This window comes from Denticeps clupeoides, chromosome 13 (assembly GCF_900700375.1).
Source record: "Denticeps clupeoides chromosome 13, fDenClu1.1, whole genome shotgun sequence".
NCBI classification, from domain to species: Eukaryota; Metazoa; Chordata; class Actinopteri; order Clupeiformes; family Denticipitidae; genus Denticeps; species Denticeps clupeoides.
Window position 1 is genome coordinate 19,551,681 of NC_041719.1, and position 23,607 is coordinate 19,575,287.

Below are 23,607 nucleotides of genomic sequence, written 5' to 3' on the forward strand. Positions count from 1 at the left end.
TTTATTACGAAACTATACGTTACTGTATTGCGGATGATAATGTGGCACTTTTGCCACCAGGGGGAACTAAACTCCCTGTTATATTTCCCTTTGGAAATATCACAATCTTTTGATAAACGTTTAATTTTATTTGGTGTATACATTGGTGTATATATTGATGTATAGTCCTTGGCCTTATAGTCATGCTTATGTATAAATATTATATATGATATCAGTATTAGTTGCCTCGATTAAACATGTTTTCGGGCCAATGGTGCGCAAAGGCGACAAGGGCCCGTTCTCCGAGAACACGCCTCCTGCGCATGCGTTGCTGCGAGGCCACGCCTCCAGCCACTCCCCCTCCCCACTCGGCGCTCGCTGTGTGCCGCCGACATCCGGCCTGGACCCAAACAAGGAATCAAGTGTAAGCGTCTACGCCGCTCCAGCGCTGAAAGAAGCGCGTCGCCGCAACGTAGCCTGCGTTCTGTGCGTGTTTGTGTGCGTTTCCGGGCTGCGCTGGCAGTTTACGGAGCTGTCAGCGAGCGCAAAGCCATTTCTGGACTGACTACGTGCGCCGTGCACGTCTCCGGTGGGCTGAATGCAGAAGTGACCTCCGCACTCCTGACCTTGTCCCCTTGTTGCATCTCTTCTGCGAGGCACGAGGTGGATTTATGTGACGGAGTATTTATTTTGCAGGACGCGGCAGATGCGAGTAGAAAAAAACTGGTGCTGTTATTGTAGATGACAGCTGCTTTTTACTTATACGTTTGCTTTAAATCGATGTTGCATCGATGTGGGGAATAGATCGAATATTCTGGAGCCCGAAACACTGCAGGCTTGAGTTGTGTGACATTAAGGAGTTTATTTACATGCCGTTACAATTGGAATTTTCTTATCCCTGCAGATCTTTCTTTTCCAGTTGGTGAAAGGGTTTCTCATTTACTACAGAAAAAAATGGCAAGCAAACAAGTCAGGGTGCTGCTCCTGAACGACATGGAGAACCTGGAAAGGACCCTGTTTCGACTGGAGCAAGGTACCGACCACCCCTTCCCAATGACCCTTCTTACATCTGACATTTTAAATGGTATTTTGTGCAGTTGGGATATTTATAGGTTGCTCTTTATCTTATGTCCTCTGCACAAAATTTAACCTTCTTCCATTCAGACAAGCAGTCCAGTGCTGAAAAGCTGTTTATCCTGCTCATTAAAATTCTACTCACACATCACTCACCGCTGAATGCGTGTGGAGAAAACAAGAAGTATTTAAAGTTCTGTTTGTTGCCACAAGGTTTTAACCAGGAAACATTTGAGATGAACTACCATGTCTGGCAAGCATGGTGATTGAAGGCTGCAGGGAGTGCAGAAATAAAACAACCTAACCTGCGCTTTGTCTTATACGTCTCTCATAAGGTTTTGAGCTACAGTTCCGTCTGGGTCCAACACTGCAGGGCAGGGCTGTTCATGTCCATACCAACTACCCCTTGCAGGGTCAGGCTTTTGACCGACACAAATTCCAGCCCCTCCAATGGGTCAATCCCACTGAGAGGGAGGACGACTCTGATAAGTCCTGTGCCCTCAGCCTCCAGATTGCAGGATCATACCAGTATTATTTTGGCACCAGGTCTGTATAAATGTATTCAGACAGTTTCATGTGTTGAATAAAGAATTTTGGTAGAATAAAGATGTTCGTGATCATAGGCTGCATTTTGTGCATGATTATATTGCAAATGCATGATGGGAAAGGTTTCTTTATGTGCTTTTTCAAATAGGGTGGTTAAAAATATGGACAGCTTCCCATATAACTGTTATAATAAGTATTTTAAGGGATTCAAATACAAAAGTGGACAACGGAGTATGACTGGCACTGAATCTGCTGCTGTCATGTCCCCTAATAATGAGAGGGATTTGCAAGTGCTGATGAGATGTCAGCTAGTGAATAACTACACCATCCTGGTCTGTTCTGTTGACAGAGAGCAGGAACGGTCTGGAGGAGGCTACTTTGTAGTGGACCCTGTGCTGCGTGTTGGAGCCGACAACCACATCCTGCCTCTGGACTGCATCACCATCCAGACCTACCTGTCTAAATGCCTCGGCCCACTGGACGAGTGGCCAGACAGGCTCAGAGTGTCCAAAGAGACAGGTAAGAAATGACCAGAACATGGTTGACCTGTCTCTTACCCATTCCAAAGCTGACTTTGTTTACATGGCAGTTATGAAACTTTTAACTGCAGGAGGCAATCTTCCATCTAATGTAAGGCTGCTTCGCTAAACACTGTTTAGCAAAGCAGTGTTTACCTAACTTTAGACTTTAGCTTCTCCTTATCTACGGGACTGAAAATAGGGCTACATGGTACATTACCCCCAGAAACATGGGGAAACTATGAGTCAGTGGGCCAAGCCAACTTTGTCTGTACAAAAGCAGGATACGCAATACACATGCACACCATTAAATTTAACAGTCAAAGATTTTTTTTTAACATTCTGATTTTCAGTAGGGTCTTCAGTTGGAACTCAGATAACACATAATTAAACCTTTTGACTGTGTGATGAGAAATGCAATGAGATATGCTCTGGCTTGGGAGCCTTTGAGCCCTTCGGGCCCTGTGTCCAGTAGACCCTATAGGTCCTCTTGTAAGTCAGCAAGCAAAAGATAAAAACGATAAAAAAATTGCAATTACAGCTTCACAAATACTTGCCCACTGAGTTGCTAATTTGATCTCCCCTTTATTTCCAGGCTATAACATGGTCCACTTGACCCCTCTGCAGACGTTGGGAGAGTCGAGATCCTGCTACTCACTGGCAGATCAGCTCCAGCTGAACCCCGATTTCTCAACTGATGGAAAGAGCTACAGCTGGAGCCATGTGGGCGAGCTAGTGGAGAAGATCAGGAAGGAGTGGAACATGCTGTGCATCACTGATGTAGTCTACAATCACACAGGTGTGTGCGCGTAATGCATCATTTGTAAAATATTTTTCTGATATAATATATAACTTCTATTTATTTTTAAGCTTTTAATTAAAAGTAATTGGTTGGGGGGAGAATTTAATATAGCTCCTGACTAATATTAAAGAATTATCTGATCATAATATTAGGAAAAATAATGCATGTTGCTTTGAACAACCATTTAATTTTTAATAAAATAGCAAAAGATGCTAAAACTGTATGTTGTGCAGTTTTAGTGCTATGGATCAGACACCTTTTTCAAGTCCCTTGGACTGAGATCTGGGCCAGATTACTTTGTTCTCCAAACTATTGCCATTTTAGCAGCATGACCAGGATGTGGCAGAGCATCACAATTGGTTCCTTGTCAAAGTGCCAATTCCCAAAAATGTTTTCTGCTTACAGCACATCATCTCTCAGGACAAAACATTCTCTAGCTGCATAATACTACTTCAGGGTATAAACGGTGCTATAGAAATAAACCTAATCCGTATATCCCGGCCACTGCCATTGTAATGAGTACATTCATGATGAACTTCACCTGCCATTGGTCAAAATGTTATGGCTGATCAGTTTGTGTGTGTGTGTGTGTGTGTGTGTGTGTGTGTGTGTGTGTGTGTGTGTGTGTGTGTTTGTGTGTGTTTTTGCACACTCACTTGCCTGATACCTTGATCACTGAAAAACTGTGCTGCATCACAGAAGAGTTACGGATCCTTCATTTAAACATAAAGGCCCCAGTTCCAAAAATAAATGAAGTAGTTGATCCTACAAGCGTTTCATGAATGCAGCGTTATATATATCTCCGCTGTAGCCTCCTAAGATGCCTCCTAACATGTCTGCTCCTCGATTTGAGTTGATTTTTTTTTACTTATTCATATTTTTCTTCTGCTGTTGAGGACTTATCTTTTTTTACTTGATGATCAGCTCACATGTGGAGTCATTTCTGCTTTTGCTTTGTGGAAAGGGTCTGCAGAGCCGCACCTTGAACTGTGTGCAGTAGTCTCAGTGCTGGACTGTGTTGGGTTCAGCTGCTCTGTGCAGAAAGGCCAGAGGTCATTTATGATCATAGGTTTCTCTCTTACCCCACTCATCTAAAGGTCATTTCCATCTTGATACACTAGCTGCACACACAAGACTGGCCAGCAGACACTGTTCCTGATCTGTATACCTATCTTTCTTTGATTGGCCATTTAATTCAGTTTAATCACAACACAAAACACAATTGGTTCCAATGAAGGACAGATTCACATTTTGTGTGATTATGATTAGGTTGGTCACAGTCGCTAGGCTTCTACTGCTCTCAGTGAGTGGAATGAGAACTGTCCAAAGATAGGGATGCGAAGTGCTGGGATGTGTGAGTGGGTACTGTGGTTAATATGTTGCTCTAAGGTGAAACTAGGTCGTGTTTTTACTCTATGATGGATTGGATGCCAGGGGTTGTTCCTGCATTGCAGTAGGAGAAGGATGTTGGATGGTGGGATGCAGGAATGAGTGTAAAATTAGCATATTTTTTACATATCTTGCAGCATTAATTAATTAAATAATTTAAATCTGTGAAATAATTAACTTACATATTACAAGTTATGAAAATGTCTTTACTTTTTCAAATAGCAATATCTATTTAATGGTCGTCAATTGTTGTAGTTTGGACATTTAGTTTTCATGTTTATCGGCAGAGTATGTGAGCGAACATATACAAGGAATTTGATTCTGGTTGGTGGCATCTATTAAGACCAACAGTATAAAACAGTAAAATATAATATAGTCTAATATATTATTTACAGAAAAATACAAATACTACAGAAATAATACCACGAGTGTACATTGCAGTTGCAATGTGTGTGACAGTTCAGCTGTTTAGGAGGGTGACGGCAACGGAGAAGAATATTTTCGTGTTTTGGCTGGTGCTGAAAACCCAGGAGAAAATCCCACTTACCTCCATTGTGTCCCTGAGCAAGACACTTAACCCTAAGTGGCTCCAGGGGGACTGTCCCTGAAACTACTGATTGTAAGTCGCTCTGGATAAGGGCATCTGATAAATGCTGCAAATGTAAATGTAAAATGTAAATGCTGGTCTGCAGGCTTCCATATCGTCTGTCGGAGGGCAGCAGGTCAAAAAGCCTGTGTCCAGGGTGTGAGGGATCTGTGATGATTTTCCCTGACCTTTTAATGGTTTTTGTCCTAAAGGATCAGGTCCTAAATGGAGGGTGTTAATAATAATAATACATTGTCTTGCATCTTGTCTCAGCCTCATCTTTTCCTTTCCATCTAGCTGCAAACAGCCCCTGGATCAGAAAGCACCCAGAGTGTGGATATAATCTGGTCAACTCTCCCCACCTGAAGCCAGCATGGGTGCTGGACCGCGCCCTCTTCCACCTCAACTGTGCCATAGCTAGTGGGCACTACACTGAACGTGGCGTGCCACCAAACATCCAAAACCATCAACAGCTCAATGTGAGTAACTTCTATTCGTATAAGTAAGTACACTGTGAAGATCATCCTTATTGCTCTCTTTTTCGTCATGTTTTTGTCCCTTATGTGTAGGCACTCCGTGACATCCTCTGGCAGGATGTGTTCCCTAAGGTTAAACTTTGGGAGTTCTTCCAGGTGAATGTGGCCAACACAGTGGAACAGTTCAGGAATTTAATACAGAGTGGTAAGCCTAGTACTGAAACAGTCCTTTCTTTGTCTCAGCCATCTCCCCGGGAAATCGGAATATGATGATGGAGATTTTGAGTGACACAAATTTTGGCTTACTGGTTACTTTAACCCTAGGCCAATATTTCTAGTTCTGTAGAATCATTCTTTATGAGTTATTTTTCATATGGAACTTGTACCTTTCACTTGCTATAAATGCATCTTGTAAGTGACATTTTTTTACATGCAATTCACAGCCTTGCGATTTATGTTGTGGTCTTTTAGGTGCTAAATCAAATGAAAGGATTACTGAGGGGAAGCAGCATCTGATGATTGTGCAGGACCCTCAATGGCAGCGTTTTGGGAACACTGTGGACATGAACTCTGCCTTGGAGAATTTTGTACCCAATGGGTCAGTAGGCAGCTTCTAACAGGACACAAATCTGTCAAATGGCTAACTGAGTTTTTCTTATTCATTATGCATGCACTTCCACAAGAAATGTGCTGGTCTATAAAGCATTTATTATATGTAACAACATTGGTTGAATTCTGCTGTGCAGGAGCAGCCCCTCTGCTATAGAGGACTGCTGTAACTGGCTGAGGAGGAGGCTGGAGGAGACAAATGGAGAGCAGTACAAAGAGGTCAACCACCACATGGAACAGGTGAGATCTTCTCTCGCGTGTGTACATGCTAGGCTCGTCATGATTCTGAAATTTCAAACTCGATACTGACACTAAGGATGGTACTCGATACGTGATACTATTTTAGAAACTACAGGGGCAAAAAAAAGGAACTTTTAAAATATTTTAAATAAATAGAAGATAAAGAAGAAGAATAAAGAAGAATATTTTAGATGATGTTTTGACATTTTCTAGCAAGCGTTGGAGGTGCTTCCACACGATGCCATGTTTAAAGCGTCTCTCGTGTAAACATTGGGTCCTCCAGCCAGCCGGGGAAATGCCCACTGCAGTGAAAACTGTTAAAGTTTCTGCGAACCGGCAGATGCAAAACTGGAATTTAAATATTGATATCAGTGCTAATTGATATCGAAATCAGTAGTGGGTGAGAATCTATTTTTTTCCTGACAACATTAGTGCGCACGCACACACGGACACAAGCAAACTCATTGTACATGTTCATCACACGTCATTGCAGTCCAGCAGCTTCCGTGTCCTTTTTGTTCTGTGAATCTCTGTAGCAATCTTGTTGACATTTGTATTGAATGAATGAACACATGTGGAGTTATGTACCTAACAAAAAAAAGGTGAAATAACTGAAAACATGTTTTATATTCTGGTTTCTTCAGAATAGCCGCCCTTTGCTCTGATTTGCTTTGCACACTCTTGGCGTTCTGTCAATGCTCTTCAAGTGGTCGTAACCTGAAATGATTTTCCAACAGTCTTGAAGGAGTTCCCAGAGGTGTTTAGCACTTGTTGGCCCCTTTACCTTCACTCTGCTGTCCAAACCATCTCGATTGGGTTCAGGTCTGGTGACTGTGGAGGCCAGGTCTCCACTTTTTGTTAAGTACATAACTCCACATTTGTTCATTCATAGTTTTGATGCCTTCAGTGAGAATCTACCAATGTAAATGGTCATGAAAATAAAGAAAACACATTGAATGAGAAGGTGTATCCAAACTTTTGGCCTGTACTGTACATGCGCTGTAACAAAATTAATACAGGGGAAAACAACAAAGAAATTAAAGCTGGACATGCTATTTTACACCTGCCTCTTTTTGACACAGGCTACCAACTGCATTATGGGAACTGTTGTATATGAGCGACTGGCTGACCACGGACCCAGGCTGGGGCCTGTCACCAGGAAACATCCTCTGCTAACATGGTAACATGGCCACTAAAAGGCCACCACTCTGACCACAAAATCAATAACAAAATCTGTTGATACATTTATAAAATATTGGCTTTTTTATTTAATGGCCTTGACCTTGCAGGTACTTCACATTCCCATTTGAGGAGAGCACTCTTGAGAAGGACCTGGAACTCATGCACCAGCCAGAACAATCATGTCATTTCCTGGCATTCAATGGCTGGGTGATGGGGGACGACCCCCTGAGGAACTTTGCTGAGTCAGGTGGGTGCTACTAACTGAAGCAGGCTAGGTTCAGGGTTGTGTAAAATATATTGACAAAAATGTATTCAATAATGTATTTTATTACAGTACATAAAAAGTAAAATATTCAGTGATCCTTTTTTTTTATTACTTCTCGATGGTTCTACGCATTTTGTTTCTTGTCAGGGTCTAACGTGTACCTGAGGAGAGAGCTGATTTGCTGGGGTGACAGTGTAAAGCTTCGCTATGGTAACGGCCCAGAGGATTGCCCGTACCTGTGGGCGCATATGCAAAAGTACTCAGAGATCACAGCCAAGCACTTTGCCGGGGTGCGCCTGGATAACTGCCATTCAACGCCTCTCCATGTAGCTGAGGTAACATCTCATCAAAAATGATTAACATAAACAGCACAGCTATTAGCTAGCTAATGAAGATTTCAAAGTGAGCCTAGCTTCAGGTAAGATGTTTAGATCACTTTTTCTGGTGAGAAATTGTTGAATAAAAGGTTGAAATAAAAACTCCCAGTTAATCATGTGACCATAATTCTAGTACTATTCCAGATCAGAAATAGAATATGAAACCGTATTACATTATTTTTATCATTGTACACCATGAAACTTATTGAATATATATCAGTTGTTCTGTACATACATACATATTTTATAATATATTGGTGTTTTACTGCCACCTGTTGGTGCTAGTGTAAAATGAGGTAAATGTACTTTAATATGATTTGTCTTTTATTGTATGATAAAGGCAGACATCATTCTGATACCTGAACAGATTTTTTTTTTTTGCCATTTATGGCCTAATATTGACACTAATAGCTATGGAGTGTCCATGCCTGAGGAATCAGAGCTGACCAGTTCAGCTCATCTACACTACAGATTATATATTCTAATCATTATGTTGCTCAATGTATTTTCTGTACAGTTAAGGCTAATGTTAACATCAATGATAAGATGAACTTGGTGAGCTTGATCATACTTGCTGCTCAAAAGCTGCATATATATATATAAGTTTTTATATATATAAAATTTGGGAACCATGGTCCTGCAGGCCATGTTGTCGGCGGCGCGCTCCGTCAGACCCAACCTGTACGTGATAGCGGAGTTGTTCACAGGCAGCGAGCTGATTGACAATGTCTTTGTCAACCGTTTGGGCATCACCAGCCTCATCAGAGGTATAAAGTGCCCATCCTGCATGCTTCTAATGCATTTTGTGTCTTCTCTTCTGTTCTCATCCCTCACTCCTCATTCCACTGCCTCATTCTCTGCTTGGCTTTGACTTTCCCTATATCCATAACTCATGCTTCACCTGCATCTTTTCTTCCTTTTTCGTATTTAATATTCAAATCGACTTTCTTATTTCTCTATTCCTTTAACCCTCCATCTCTACACTCTTCCTGCCTGATTTCCTCCACATTCTCCATCTTTCCACCTCTGTCTGTCCCTGTTTAACCGTGCTGATGGCTGCAGTTTATGCTGGATGCAGCTCGTTGTGTGCGGCCTGATCTGTATGTGGTGGCTGAGCTGTTCACTGGAAGTGAGGAGCTGGATAATGTGTTTGTGACCAGACTGGGCATCAGCTCCCTCATCAGAGGTAGGAAAGACTCAAGTACCGACATTGACTCACCCACTCACCATGCCCAATGTCTTTTTTAACTGATAACAAGGTGCTGAAAGTACTGATAATACCACAATATACCACAATATATATAAAGAGTTAAGAAAATATATATATTTAATGTGTTTTAAACAGAGTAGCACTTTTATTCAGGCAAAATAATCCAGAGGATTGTTAAAACAGAATTAAAAGAACAATATGAATTAATGCAAATTAAGTAAAGTGGCTGTATTAATAAATTACACTCCACAACCTGCTTCACTAGCCTGATTTAAAAACTGATGTAGATGATGAGCCACATCTCAATTTGTATTGTATGTCGGCCAGTGAATATGATGTCAAACCCATAACAAGATTTCTGCTGATGTCTGTGTTGGATCTAAACTGCAGACATTCTCCATGGCTCTATGGACCTGGCACAACTGTGTTGGAAATGTGCAACACACTTGTGGGTGGCAAACCTGGACACATTTAATAAAAAATATACAGAAAAAATAATAGAGTGAGGCATGCGATCGATCCTGTGTTTATGTGTGTGTGAGTAGGCTTGGTATGGCATGTGGATCCATATACTTTTATCTTTGTGTGTGTTTGTGTTAATAAAAGTGTAGTATGTGTGTAGTGTGTATTCAGGTGGGCCTCTGTTGTTTGCGCTGTAGAGGCTATGAGTGCTGGCGACAGTCATGAGGAGGGGCGGCTGGTGTACCGCTATGGGGGTGAACCAGTGGGAGCTTTTGTTCAGCCCTGCCTGCGCCCGCTGGTTCCAAGCATTGCCCATGCCATGTTTCTTGATGTCACCCATGACAACGAGTGCCCTATTCAGGTAAAGCTCTTTCCAACCCTACGAATGACATATTAAACAGCACACCTGAAAAACCTCAGTGACACCTCAACAGTTTGGGCTGCTTGCTGTCTAATCATCGTTCTATGTTCTCTCATGCAGATCCGCTCCGCATATGATTCATTGCCCAGCTCTGCTATTGTCTCAATGGCCTGCTGTGCTACAGGGAGCACCCGTGGATATGACGAGCTGGTACCTCACCAGGTACCTTCTTTTGTTGCTTCATGTGTGTTTATGAGGGTCATTTCAGCATCATCAGTGTTTGATTTTGTTTACCTAACCATAGCCCTGAGCATAACATGAGTACCAAATCTAGTGTTATTGTTATTTTTAAAATACATTTTCTTAGTGATTAATTCCAGTTTAAAGTTTAAATTTGGACATATGTTTATACCCCTGTATGTGGCTGTTACAGATTTCTGTAGTATCAGAAGAGCGTTTCTACACCAAGTGGAACCCTAAGCCCTCCAGTTCTGGTGAGGTGAGCCCTCAGTCAGGTATCATCGCTGGAAAACTGGCCCTCAACCACCTCCACCAGGAGCTGGCCGCTAAAGGCTTCAAACAGGTGAAGAGAACATGAAATGATTGTCATTGTGTGCACAAATCGTATTTTGTGTCCTCTGCATTTAACCCATTAGTGGGCAGCCATGACAGGCGCCCGGGGAGTAGCATGTGTGGACGGTACTTTGCTCAGTGGCACCATGGCGGCTCGGGATTCGGCAATATTGTGATTACAGGTCCGCTTTCTTACCCACTAGGCCACCACTGCACTGTCAGCTTGTGGTCATTTATGGGTTCATAATACAACAATGCAGCAGTACACAAAACCACACATCATAGAGGTGCCAATTCAGAAAAGTCAGTTCCATAAATGTCAGGTACACACATAATATTTTATACAAATGCAAACAAACATTTGTGTTTTATTTAGCAGATCTTTATTTGGCAGTACATTTCTTTTCCTGATTTTTGAGTATTTGTTTATTTAAAACTGTGTGGTTTCCTTTGTTGCCAGACAAAATGGATCTGTTCGTGTTTGATTCATTTTTTTTTGTAACAGGTGTTTGTAGACCAGGTTGATGTTGACATTGTTGCTGTGACCCGTCACTGTCCCAGTTCTCATCAGTCTGTTGTGGCAGTGTGTCGCACTGCCTTCCAAAACCCCAAGACACACACCTATCCCAACGAAGTTCCACCCATGTGCATCCCAGGTCATACGCTAATCTCTCTCAGTGCAAACTCAGAAACATGCGGCACTCACACACAGTTCGTAGGTTTATGCATTTAGTATTAACTGTATAATGTCATATTTAATTCTGCTTCCCTCACTCTACACTTACAGGTAAAATAGAGGAGGTAGTGCTGGAGGCTCGTACTGTTGAGACGTGCGCTGGCAGCTATAAAAAAGATCAGAAGAGCATTAATGGCATGCCAGAGTTCACTGTGGATGTTAAAGAGCACATTCAGGTATGCTGCTTTATGCCAGCTTCACTAACATGTCCTCGGTTGAAGTGCAGTGATGTGTACGTAACAGGGGCTTATTTGTTTGTTGCTGTTTTGCTCAGCTAAAGGACAGTAGCATTGTAAGGCAAGCAGGAGTGACATCACGTGGGCCCAGTGAGTTTGTCCAGGAGATCGTGTTTGAATGTCTTACACCCGGGAGCGTGATTGTGTTCAGGTGAGACGGACACACAAAAACAAGCTCTCATTGTCCTTCAATTGACAAAAGTCAATTCTGATACTAGCAATAAAATACTTTTTTCCATCAGGGTTAGTCTGGATCCCAAAGCACAGGAGCTGGTCGGTGTGCTGAGGAGCCACCTGGTACAATTCAGGTCTCACTTCAGTGCTGGGAGCCAACCTAACCCATCTGCACCAGAAATACTGCAGAAACCTCTCACTGAGTAAGAATCCTGACATTCTGCCACAACTACAGCTTAAGAGCATTGGAATTTATACTTCTCTGTAAATAAATTAATACACAGTGTCAATTTCACACTTTTTAACATTTGGTCCCACTCAGAATTATAAGTTTATTCTATGGCCAGTTTTGAGTTTTTGAGTACCTCATCTTCTGCCTAATGGTGGGTGAATGCCAGCTAACGCCCCTACTGAACTGAGCGTGCAATGCATGCTGGTACTAATCCACACTGTGTAGAGTTGAATCATCTACATGTCTGCAGAACTTGACACTGACTTTTAACTATGCCATTAGAGTTGGTTTACTCCTCGTAGAGTTGTCAATACTCTATCTAGGTTTAAATGGGTTTACTTTTAAATATTGACACTCCCTGTTTTTCCTGTGTACCAACCTTAAACACTTCTCTGTAATGAAATACCCACCTTAAATATTTCTCTGTAATGACATACCCACCTTAAATACTTCTTTGTAATGAAAAACCAACCTTAAATAGTTCTCAGTAATGAAATACCACCATAAATATGTCAATGTAAACAAATACCAGAGGATTTTAGCCTTAACTATAAATAAAAACCACAACCCACAAGCATTGGCTAGAGCCCTGAAAGCTCATATATTCACTGCAGAGTAAGTGAAGATAGAAAGCAAATTCTACCCTTACAGCCCTCTAAACAAATGCTGGTATTTAACTACCTGGTATCACTACAGTTTCTTAATTGAATGCAACTTTATCCCCAGCTCTCTTTAAAGAAATACCACCTTAACTGCCAGTCTTAACTACAGTTCTGTAAAAACAATAGCTGGGAAGTTGTAATTGCCAACTTAACACAAAGCCTGTAGTCATGGAAGTAAGTTCTTACTTCATTATAACCCTGTAAACAAATGCTACTTTTTTTCTTAATCATTGTCGTTCATGTGTTTGTGTTAGGATCATGTCCCACCTGACTCTGTCTGACATGAACGTGTTGCTGTTTCGCTGTGACAGCGAGGAAAAGGAGGATGGGGGCGGCTGCTACGAAATTCCCTCCTGGAATCCCCTCAAATATGCTGGGCTGCAAGGTAAACACAGATACTGCACAGCATGTACCTTTAGTTCCCTTTAGATGTAACCAGCTCTCTGCATTGCGCACGTGTGCAGGTCTGGTGTCAGTAATGGCAGACATCCGTCCCCACAACGATCTGGGACACCCTTTCTGTGGAAACCTGCGCCAGGGAGATTGGATGCTAGAGTATGTTAGCAACCGACTTACTGCTCGGGTTGGAGCACTTGGAGAGGTGAATACACACACCCCACAAATTGGGACATATTAAACCTACACTCACATAATCACACATAGATAAATGATGTGTGCACATATTAAAACATGTTTCTCAACAGGTGGGCAGGTGGTTCCAGGCCATGTTTGACCTCCTGAAACACATTCCACGCTACCTCATCCCCTGTTACTTTGATGCCATAGTGGTGGGGGCTTACACCACCGCTCTGGATGTCGTGTTCTCAAAAATGTCAAGGTGGGCACTAACATTTGCATTTCGTAATTACTGTATTGGCCTGAGTATACTGATATAACATTTTTGTCTGACTGTGAATGTAAGATGAAGACATTTTTTCAGATGTATTTCAGGGACAAAAAAAACTTTTCATATTGGGTTGGTGGAGTTGGTTCATATTAAATTGTACTGAGCTGACACTCTTATCTGGAGCTGCTTACAGTTCCTCTTCACTAGTTTCCAGGTTAGTCCCCTTGTCAGGGTGCACATGTTGATGCATGGCCACTACCAAAATCTTTTATAATGGGAACCAGAGCATCAGAGCTGGTGTCCTGAATGGATAATTCTGTGTCTGCTGCTGTTCTGAAGTAAACATTGCACTAGGATGCATCACGGGAAGAAGACAAGCTGGTGGGGATGCTTATGGCAATGTTCTGCTAGGAAACTTTGGTCCTGCATTTCTGTCAATGTACCACCTAAACATCGTTGCTCACCACCTTTATGGAAATGGTGTTCCCTAATGTAAATGCACTCTTTCAACCGTATGCGGCCTGCCATGTTGATTAGGTCCCTTATGGAGGTACCTCTTACAGGATTGAAAGGACGTATTACTGACAGCTTGGTGACAGATTCTATAGTATAACTTCATAGATCATGAATGGTCAGGGCTGATTTGGAGGCAGACGGTGGACCGTCACATGATTAAACAGTCAATTGCTGATTGGTTGTATTGTTGTAGTCTATTAATTTAAGGCATTTGGCAAATTAATGTTACATCCTCTTTTCCCCCTGTCAATCTTTCAGTTTTGTGCAGGATGGCTCATCGTTTGTGAAACTGCTGGCTCTTGGCTCAGTACAAATGTGCGGAGTGGGCCGTTTTCCTGCCCTGCCTCCCCTCTGCCCTACACTGTATCATGTTCCATACCGCCTCAGCTCTGTCACCAAGCAGAGGGAGCAGTGCTGTGTATCTATGGCAGCAGGTATCTGCGGCAAACTGTCTTTCATCCATTTAGACATGAACATTACTGTGAATCATAACTTTTGCATCTGGTGACAGGGCTGCCACACTTTTCTGCTGGTATTTTCCGCTGCTGGGGACGAGACACTTTCATCGCCTTACGTGGCCTTCTCCTTATCACTGGGCGTCACCTAGAGGCAAGGTGAGGCATGTCAAAGATTGTGTACTTTTTGTCTTATTTTTAGCTTATTTCAAACTTAAATTGAAGCAGTAAACTGCATATCAGGGTATTGTTAAATATGATATTGTGATGTCCTCATAGATATTTAAAACTGTAGTACAGGGAGTAGAATAGGCATTATTTAGATTTATGATGGAACTTTTGCCCTGCCAAAAGTATTAAAATCACCCAGTTTGGCTTCATTATGCTCATCTCAGGATCACCAGAAATCAGAAGGTTGATCATAATGTACAACTCATAATCAGAAGGTTGGCGGTTCGAATCCCGAGCCGCCAAGGTGCCACTGAGGTGCCACTGAGCAAAGCACCGTCCCCACATACTGCTCCCCGGGTGCCTGTCTTGCCTTCCCACTGCTAACCAAGGGTGATGGGTTATAAAAGCAGAGGACACATTTAGTTGTGTGCTGTGCTGCAGTGTATCACAGTGAAAATCACTTCACTTTCACTTTTTTACAGTGGCTATTAATGTCTCCACAACCCTGTTAAAATGACAGGTTTTTGTGATGTGGGCCACATGATGAGCCACACTGGATGGTTAGCGAGTAACAATCCCAGCTCCAGCTTTTAATGTGACCTATAACCAGCTGCTTGCATAATAATGCACATCCTTAAACTAAATCTTTTTTTTCCAGCATCTCTTGATGCTTTTATAACTGCATCAGTGTTCTTTGGTTCACACTGGTTATCAATTAAAGACACTCTGATTAATCCCCAAATAGTAGGATTTTCCTGACATTTAGTCAGCTTTGATATCATTTATTGTGGTTTTATTTCTTTAAATCACACAATATCTGGCATAAGCACAATGTCTGACCACAATGTCTTGGTATATTAGCGTAATCTAATAAGTGTTATGAAACTTTTAGCAGGTCTGACAGAGCTTTGGCATCTTTGATATTTCCATTCACAGGAACATCATCCTAGCGTTTGCTGGCACCCTACGCCATGGTCTCATACCAAACCTTCTCGGCGAGGGGATCAGTCCACGTTACAACTGCCGTGACGCTGTTTGGTGGTGGCTGCAGTGCGTCCAGGACTATTGTAACCTGGTGCCCAATGGCACGGATATCCTCCAGTGCCCTGTGAACCGCATGTACCCCACAGATGACTCCAAGCCCCAACCCCTTGGCACTTCGGTAATACAGAGCTTCATTGCATGATCCTTCTAATCATTTTCCACTAGTGTATTGTCCTACCTACTCTGGATTAAGTAAAATTAAGGCCAGTAGACCTACCTGAATGTAATATCTGTAGCCATTTTTAGCATTTTCAACTGTCCTCCTTTGTTGAAGTATAATGATCAGCAGGTGGATTGCGTCTCAACAGGAACAGCCGCTTTTTGCCATCATACAGGAGGCAATGGGGTGCCACATGCAGGGAATTGAGTTCCGTGAGAGGAATGCAGGGCCGCAGATTGACCGCAACATGAGGGACGAAGGTATGTGCATCACAGTGGGTTCTGTGCTTTATTCCTTTAATGTGAGATTTTTTTCAGCATTCGATCTATTGTCAGGCTTCAACATTGTTGCCAAGGTAAATCCAGATACTGGTTTTGTGTATGGTGGGAATCGCTTCAACTGCGGAACATGGATGGACAAGATGGGAGAGAGTGAGCGAGCTCGAAACAAAGGCCTACCTGCCACACCCAGGCAAGAAAACTGTTCATTCATTCATCTTTGTCAATGTACAAGGAGTTGTGAAGATTATTAAAACGTGTTAATGACTAAATGTAGGCTAGTTATCACCAATTTAATTATTAAATGTGTTTTTATTAGTGCTGGGCAATGACAAAACATGTTATGTTTAATCGCATGAATGGTTGTGATTAATTGCACAACATTCAGTATTAAATCCAAAACTTTTTTTTTTTTAGTCTTTGTCATTGTAGCAATGAGCCATTGTACATTGAATTTTAGGTGCAATTTTCCAGTGAAAAAAAATTATTCAAGTTATTCAAGTTAAAATGAAAGTAAAAAAAGGAATAAAACAAATCCAAAATTGTCCATAAAAGCAGAACAATGTTTTTCCACTCATAGGTGCATCATATTGCACTTGTTCCTTATTCAATGTTGTTTCTGTTGTCTGTAGATGTTGTCAGCTATACAATATGTAGGGACAACAAGTAGCAACACTAGCACATGCACACACACATTAACCACTGATACAAAGATTTGTCCACTCCGTTTCTGTCCACCACGCACCAAACCAAGCCAGCACTAATAAGCATACCATCCCTCCTGTGACTCTAGGTTTATATGTATGTGTATTCAGAGCCAGAATAAATAAAATAAGATAATAAAAATGTGCGTTAGTTAAATAACATGCTCATGCAATAAACTTTTTTCTTAATTTAAAGTTTGATTCATTTGCATGATTTTATTAGATAACTGTAATGCAGTTGCTACCATCACACAGAAATGACTACCAAGGCTCTTTATATTGTTTTTGTAATCTATAGACAATGCTCTTTTTTAAACAAAGAGAAGTTTTAATGTTCTATAATTTAATGGTATAGAGAAACACATACCTGTTCCTTTGCTTGTAGAGATGGCTCGGCAGTAGAGATTGTTGGTCTGTGTAAGTCCACAGTTCGCTGGCTTGTTGAAATTCACCAGAATGGACTCTATCCTTATGCAGCTGTGACAATATGGAGAGATGGTGAGCATAGATATTGTATTATAGTTGTGTATTCCCAAATTTTTCACAATTGATTTTTTATCCTGTTTGGAATTCATTTATTATTAGTTCACATTAGAAATCAATACAACCACTGTGCAATTGAGTAAAAGATAAATGGCTGTTGACAGTGACATTCATGAGTGTTCTCCATTTCACCAGAACAACAGACAAAGCTAACAATTAAATATATCAATAATTAAACTGTACAGTACATGTAAAACAAATCTCCATGTTCTACAGGTAAAGAGCTGTCTGTGTCCTATAAGGACTGGAACGATAAGATCCAGGCTAGTTTTGAGAAGATGTTTTATGTGTCTCTCAATCCCGAGGATATCAATGAGACACACCCAGAGCTGGTTCACAAAAGAGGCATCTACAAGGACAGCTATGGGGCCTCAAGCCCCTGGTGTGACTACCAACTGAGGCCCAACTTCCCCATTGCCATGGTGGTGGTAGGTACTTTATCACCCCAAAGAGATTATATGAACTGCAGTAGGGGTGTAACAGTATTCGATAAAATTCCAAACCATTCTGACCGCCCAGCATGGTCCTATAGATTGACCATGATTTTTATGTTTTGCAATTAATTTTGAAATTGGCCCAGTGATTGGACATTAATTTACTGGGAGGGATTTCGTCCATTGGAGGTTACAGTTTAACAGTAACCTAGCATACAGTAGCCTGTTAAGCTGTACGTGCCAATGGATGAAAGCCCATGCCATGAGTTAATGTCCACCCCATCGCCCCCTCGCACTGTTGTGACGTGGTGAGAAGGAGAGAAGAAAAACACTCACACAGATGCTAGGATTTTTTCTTCTTTTCTTACTCACCATTTATTAACCTGAGTAAGTTATTTCAACCTTACTATGCCTATATGTTTAGACATGAAACAATATAGAGGTCATACTAATCCTTACGGTTACTGTTCTGTTAAAAATATACAAGTGAAGCTCCTTAGAAGCTGCCCAGTCCCAGTGCAACATATAAATTAACTAAAGTAAATCATGCAGGCTGATCGCTCTGACACACCAAATGACCCATGCACAAAACATGTACCGAAAACTAACTGAAACTGACTATTATTTTAAAGCACTGCATTGTTGTTGTGTTTGGATGTTTAACCCTTTCAGGCCCCTGAGCTGTTTACAGTGGATAAAGCCTGGGGGGCACTGGAGGTCGCTGAGAAAAAGCTTCTGGGAACTCTTGGAATGAAGACTTTGGATCCTGAGTAATAGTTTTATAGGTTCCATACAGAAAAGTCTAGTTTTCATATGGTCACCCTGACAAGCTTGAAAACAGACCAGTGTAGCTAAAGTTTTAGGCAGGTGTGTTTCTTTTTAAATACAAATGCAAAGTTAGAGGAGAAAATCTGATTATTTGGTGTGACTACAGTTTGCTTTCAAACTTAAATTAACATTTGAGACATTTCCAGAGTGATTTACAGTCATTACTGTGTGAAGATTTCAAAGTAGACTGGGGTTTTCCGATGCGCTGTTTTGAAGAAGCACAAAGAAATGGAAACAAAATTGTACTTGCCAAGGAAGGATTGTACAGCCAAGGAAGCTTAGTGCAGTAGATTAAAGCATTAATTTCCCTTCCTATCCGGAAGATGTCCAGCAGTGTCATCAGCACAGCTGGCAGAAACCAGTGGGGACCAGGTTCACCCATTTACTGTATGGAGAAATCTGGAAAGAAGTGGTCTTCATGGAAAAGCCAAACCTGTGACATGGAAACAAGGCCAAGAGATGCAACTGGTAGCAGGTGCTCTGGATTGATGAGTCAAAATATTTGAAATATTTGGCTGTAGCAGAAGGCAGTTTGTTCAACAAAAGTAAAATAATGCATCTGCAAACAATAGTGAAGCATGATCGATGTTTGGATCTGCATTTCAGATGGTGTTTGATCTTTGGTCAGGCTTGATGGTGAGAAATACAGGCAGATACGTTTCCATGATGCAATATCATCAGGTGGGCAAACTAATGGCCCTAAATTTATTCTGCAGCTGGACAATGACCCGAAATATATAGCCAGTGGAATTAAGAACTAACTTCAGTGTAAAGAAGGAGTCATGGAAGTGATGGTATGGCTCCCTCAAAGCCCTGATCTGAGTCTACAATTACATGAAGAGACAGAAGGACTTGACGAAGCCTATAGGCCCAGATGATCTGTGGTTAGAACAAGCTACCAGCAGAGTTCCTTCAAAAAATTGTGCAAATGTCCTTAGAAGAATTTATTCTATTTTGAAGTCAAAGTGTTGTCACTCTAAATATACAATTCTTCTTCTGATTATTCAGTGAATATTGTTAATGAAAATAAACAGTTAAATTCTTAGGTAATGGCATTTTTTCATACCTGCCTAAAACCTTTTTAAGGCACTGTATATTTATACAAGTATGCTTTTGAATGTAAATCACATACATTTCTGTGCTTTACATCAGTGATATGGTGTACTCTGGGGTCTATGACAACTCCCTCGACAACGACAACTACAACCTGGCAAAAGGCTTCAACTACCATCAAGGGCCAGTGAGTGCAAAGGCTTTGTTCTGTGCTTAGTAAGGTACTACTGGATGAAACAAAGCATTTTGCTAAGCAACAAAGACAACATTCGATAAAAGAAATTGCTCATAAGGTGCTCTAAGTATCTTTCTTTTTTTAATTGTACATTATGATCAAATGTATCATACTGTGTATTAATGGCAAAGTGTTGGCCGGGCATTGTAAAGAAGCTGTCTTGTAACTGAAGGGTTGCAGGTTTAAATTCCTAAACATCAAGGTGCTGCTGAGGTTGGTTCTGTTCTTTTGGGTTATTTTTAAATGGACTTCATTTTTATTCTTACAATTTGTCGTGTTCAGGAATGGCTGTGGCCTGTGGGTTACTTTCTTCGAGCAAAACTGCATTTTGCCAAGAAGCTGGGAAAAGAAACGTATGACAGGACCGTGTTCTTGGTGAAGAATGTCCTGTCACGACACTATGTCCACCTAGAAAGGTCATGGCTCTCATCTCACTGCATGTCACTGCACTGCTTTTCATGTCAACCTGAAGCTGTCTTTTTCCACATTATCGTTTGGCAGTGAAGTCAAAATGAATGTTGCTTATGGTTTGAAATGAACACAAAACTTTCAATTATTCCTCCTGTAGGTCGCCCTGGAGAGGCCTTCCTGAGCTGACCAATGAGAATGGCCAGTATTGCTCCTTCAGCTGTGAAACACAGGCGTGGTCCATTGCAGCCATACTAGAAGTGCTTTATGACCTGTGACCTCAGCCAGGAGAGCTGAAAATGCATCTCCCTTCCACATGTGTGCACGCTTTACTGTAGACATTTTAACACACAATGATACACATACACCCTGTGTGGTTGGGACTGTACTGTACCTAAGTATCTATGCTTCCACACTGTGCCACTGAATAAATAAAGTAATGTGCATTTTAAAAACCCTCATTCCGAAACACTCTGGTCAGATAAATCCATGACCCTGGTCCTCACACTAACCCAGAATGAGATCTGTGTGCTCTAGAGAATTTATGTTTAATGATTTCTGTAATGTTTCTGGCCTCGTTAGAATACAGCATTGACTGCCAGTGCTCAGTATTGACTGTAAGATCCTAACATTCTGTTGGGTTCAGCAGTGCCCAATTATTCAGAATCTGTAAGCTGCTGCAGAACGTGTCCAGTGTTATAACTATGGTTGTGAATTGTTGTCTGCTTTATGTATGTTTACATGTTGATATTAGCTTTTGAGTGCACCGAGAGGCAAACTGTGCTTATTTGCAGCACATTAGCGCTGTTGTCTCATTAAAACGTTTCAGAGTGGGCTCTGTGATTTTTTTGGGGTGTGTGAAATGCAGTGATACCTTATAATGGAATACCTGACTATGGAACCAACCTCTATGATTGGGAAAGGCATTCAAGATGGCTGACATCACATCTTTGTTGGTACAGTACATTCGGAAAGTATTCAAATCATTTGCATCTACATTTTATTATGTTAAAGCCTTATTCCTAAGTTGTATAAATGCATTTAACACAACAACACCTGATAATGACAATGTGAAAACGTTTACTTGAGGTTTTGGCAAATTTATTAACAATTAATAAACTGAGAAAGTATATGTACATTCACAGCATTTGATAAATACTTTGTCAATGCACATATGGCAGCAATTACAGTCTTTTTGAATATGATGCCACAAGCTTGGCACATCTATCCTTGTGCCGGTTTCACCCATCTTTGCAGCACCTCTCAAGCTCCATCAGGTTGGATTGGAAGTGTCAGTGCACAGCCATTTAAAATCTTTCCAGAGAAGTTCAATCAGATTCAAGTCTGGACTCACAGAAATGTCTTGATGCCACTCCTTTGTTATTTTGGCTGTGTGCTTAGGGTCAATGTCCTGCTGAAAAATGAACCGTGAGTTCAAGAGTGATCTGGAGCAGGTTTTCATCCAGGATATCATTTCTGCAATCATCTTTCCTACAATCCTGACTAGTCTCCCAATTCCCAAAATACAGCTGAAAAATATCCCCACTGTAGGGATGGTATTCACTGTAGGGATGGTATTGGCCTGGTGATGAGCGGTGCTTTTTGCCTTTTATCAAGGAGTGGCTTCTGTCTAGCCTCTCTACCATACAGGCCTGATTAGTGGATTGCTGCAGGCATGGTTGTGCTTCTAGAAGGTTCTCCTATCTCCACAGAAGACCTCTGGAGCCTTGGGTTCTTGGTCACCTCCCTGCCTAAAGCCCTTCTTCCCTGATCGTTTAGTTTTTGTGTCTGGCCACCTCTAAGACAAGTCCTGGTGGACTCCAATTAAGATGCAGAAACATCTAAAGGATGAGCAGGGGTAACAGCATGCACCTGAGCTCAATGTTGAAGGCTGTGAAAACTTGCGTGTACAGAACTTACATTTTTGCCAAAACCTCAAGTATTTTTTCATGTTGTCATTATGGTTTGTTGTGTGTTAATTCATTAGGTAGAGACTGTAATATAACAAAATGTGGGAAAAGGCATTGTGAATACAAAGATGCAGATTTGCTTAATCTTGAGACAAATCAAATTATCTCTAGTGTTGTGATTTTCCAGCATTATTATTGTTTGATTACTGATTGCGTAAATCATCCAGACTGATATAATATTTTGCTTATGTATGATGGCAATATTTTGAAATGCTCTCACCACATGATGGCAGCATTTAGCTAAGGCCCTTTTAAGTTCAGATGGAAGAAACATCTACCAGCCCTTTCAACTTCAACACCAGCTATTAAAAGATTAAATTGAAAATATTCAGATAAGAAGCAATATTACTGTACAGTGAATAATCCATGTTCACAGCAGAGATGTGATCTATTTCATAATTCTAATGATGTCACAGGTACTGAGCATGCAAAACACATCTTGACATTTTCTACTTTCATTTCTGAACTTGACATAGAGAGCAAACTAGGTAATAAAAAAATATTAAATTGTTGCACTTGAGGCAACAATTTAACACAGAAATGAAAATCGGAAAAGGACTCACAGTACTTGGATGGGACCTTTTCATAGAATTCAGTAATTTAATACACTAGAAGAGAGTAAGGCAGTCAGCTCCGCTGTAGACATCTGCACTTTTGTCCTGATGACGGACTGAACGATTGACGAGGTGACCCTCGAGGGTCTGTCAGCACAATTAGCTGCACCTGATGAATCTGTACGAGTGACATTAGTGCTGAATTGGTGCAACTGCAGGGCTGATGTGCCACAAAGCACCCACAGCTGAAATCAGAGTACAGTCCAGACACATGAAGAATGGATAACTGGTCAAGCTGCCGTCATGTCATGAATAGAGTGGCTTTCTTTGAGGTGAGAAAAAGCAACATTCCCAATAAATGTATTATTATTTATTAAAATGATGACTCTATATAGATACAATTTTTAATAATAATAAATTAAAAGATCTTCAAGTACATTAAAGTATTTGAGGAGCCGTCTTCCACTGTACTAATATTCTAATATTCATGAATGTAAAAATGATGATAATATTTGATATTTCAGTTCATGTTATATTGTAGCTTAGATTCTTGAGCAGTGTCTAGGAAACTATTTGGATTTAAAGCAGAACAGAAAACTGCAGGCTTTGTGTTATCAAATCTAGGTACAGTGTGGGAATACTATTTTGGACCAAAACATTTGATTCGATTTTACTCGATGCCTGCAGTAGTCATCAAAGTAGATAGACAATCCAATTA

The 23,607-nt window shown here is 41.1% G+C and overlaps 1 protein-coding gene across 5 annotated transcripts; it reads left to right on the top strand.

The window, feature by feature from the left end:
• The first annotated feature begins 325 nt into the window (after positions 1–325).
• On the top strand, positions 326–21,199 carry agla (amylo-alpha-1, 6-glucosidase, 4-alpha-glucanotransferase a). 5 transcript variants are annotated; one of them, XM_029001396.1, is made up of 34 exons: positions 326–403; positions 884–1,012; positions 1,389–1,599; positions 1,949–2,118; positions 2,713–2,916; positions 5,192–5,373; positions 5,464–5,575; positions 5,842–5,968; positions 6,117–6,219; positions 7,302–7,399; positions 7,509–7,648; positions 7,814–8,001; positions 8,687–8,810; positions 9,913–10,076; positions 10,197–10,298; positions 10,510–10,659; positions 11,155–11,305; positions 11,437–11,561; positions 11,660–11,772; positions 11,864–11,998; positions 12,944–13,074; positions 13,154–13,290; positions 13,394–13,527; positions 14,311–14,486; positions 14,564–14,666; positions 15,615–15,840; positions 16,031–16,142; positions 16,218–16,353; positions 17,250–17,362; positions 17,624–17,835; positions 18,514–18,611; positions 19,822–19,909; positions 20,240–20,373; positions 20,526–21,199. In XM_029001396.1, the coding sequence occupies exons 2-34, from the start codon at positions 934–936 to the stop codon at positions 20,641–20,643; spliced, it is 4,596 nt and encodes a 1,531-aa protein (XP_028857229.1). In that variant the 5' UTR covers positions 326–403; positions 884–933; the 3' UTR covers positions 20,644–21,199. The 5 variants fall into 5 exon arrangements, with proteins under 5 accessions (XP_028857229.1, XP_028857228.1, XP_028857230.1 ...); XM_029001395.1 differs by lacking the exon at positions 8,687–8,810 and adding an exon at positions 9,106–9,229; XM_029001397.1 differs by lacking the exons at positions 326–403; positions 8,687–8,810 and adding exons at positions 410–642; positions 9,106–9,229.
• Positions 21,200–23,607: the final 2,408 nt, after the last annotated feature.

What these genes read in the sequence shown, in the direction of transcription:
- agla (XM_029001396.1), top strand. Translation starts at nt 934, where the DNA reads ATGGCAAGCAAACAAGTCAGGGTGCTGCTCCTGAACGACATGGAGAAC. An exon ending in CAGGAATTTAATACAGAGTG is followed by an intron (nt 5,576 to 5,841) that starts GTAAGCCTAGTA and finishes GTGGTCTTTTAG; the next exon opens with GTGCTAAATCAAATGAAAGG. An exon ending in GGGCGTCACCTAGAGGCAAG is followed by an intron (nt 14,667 to 15,614) that starts GTGAGGCATGTC and finishes TTCCATTCACAG; the next exon opens with GAACATCATCCTAGCGTTTG.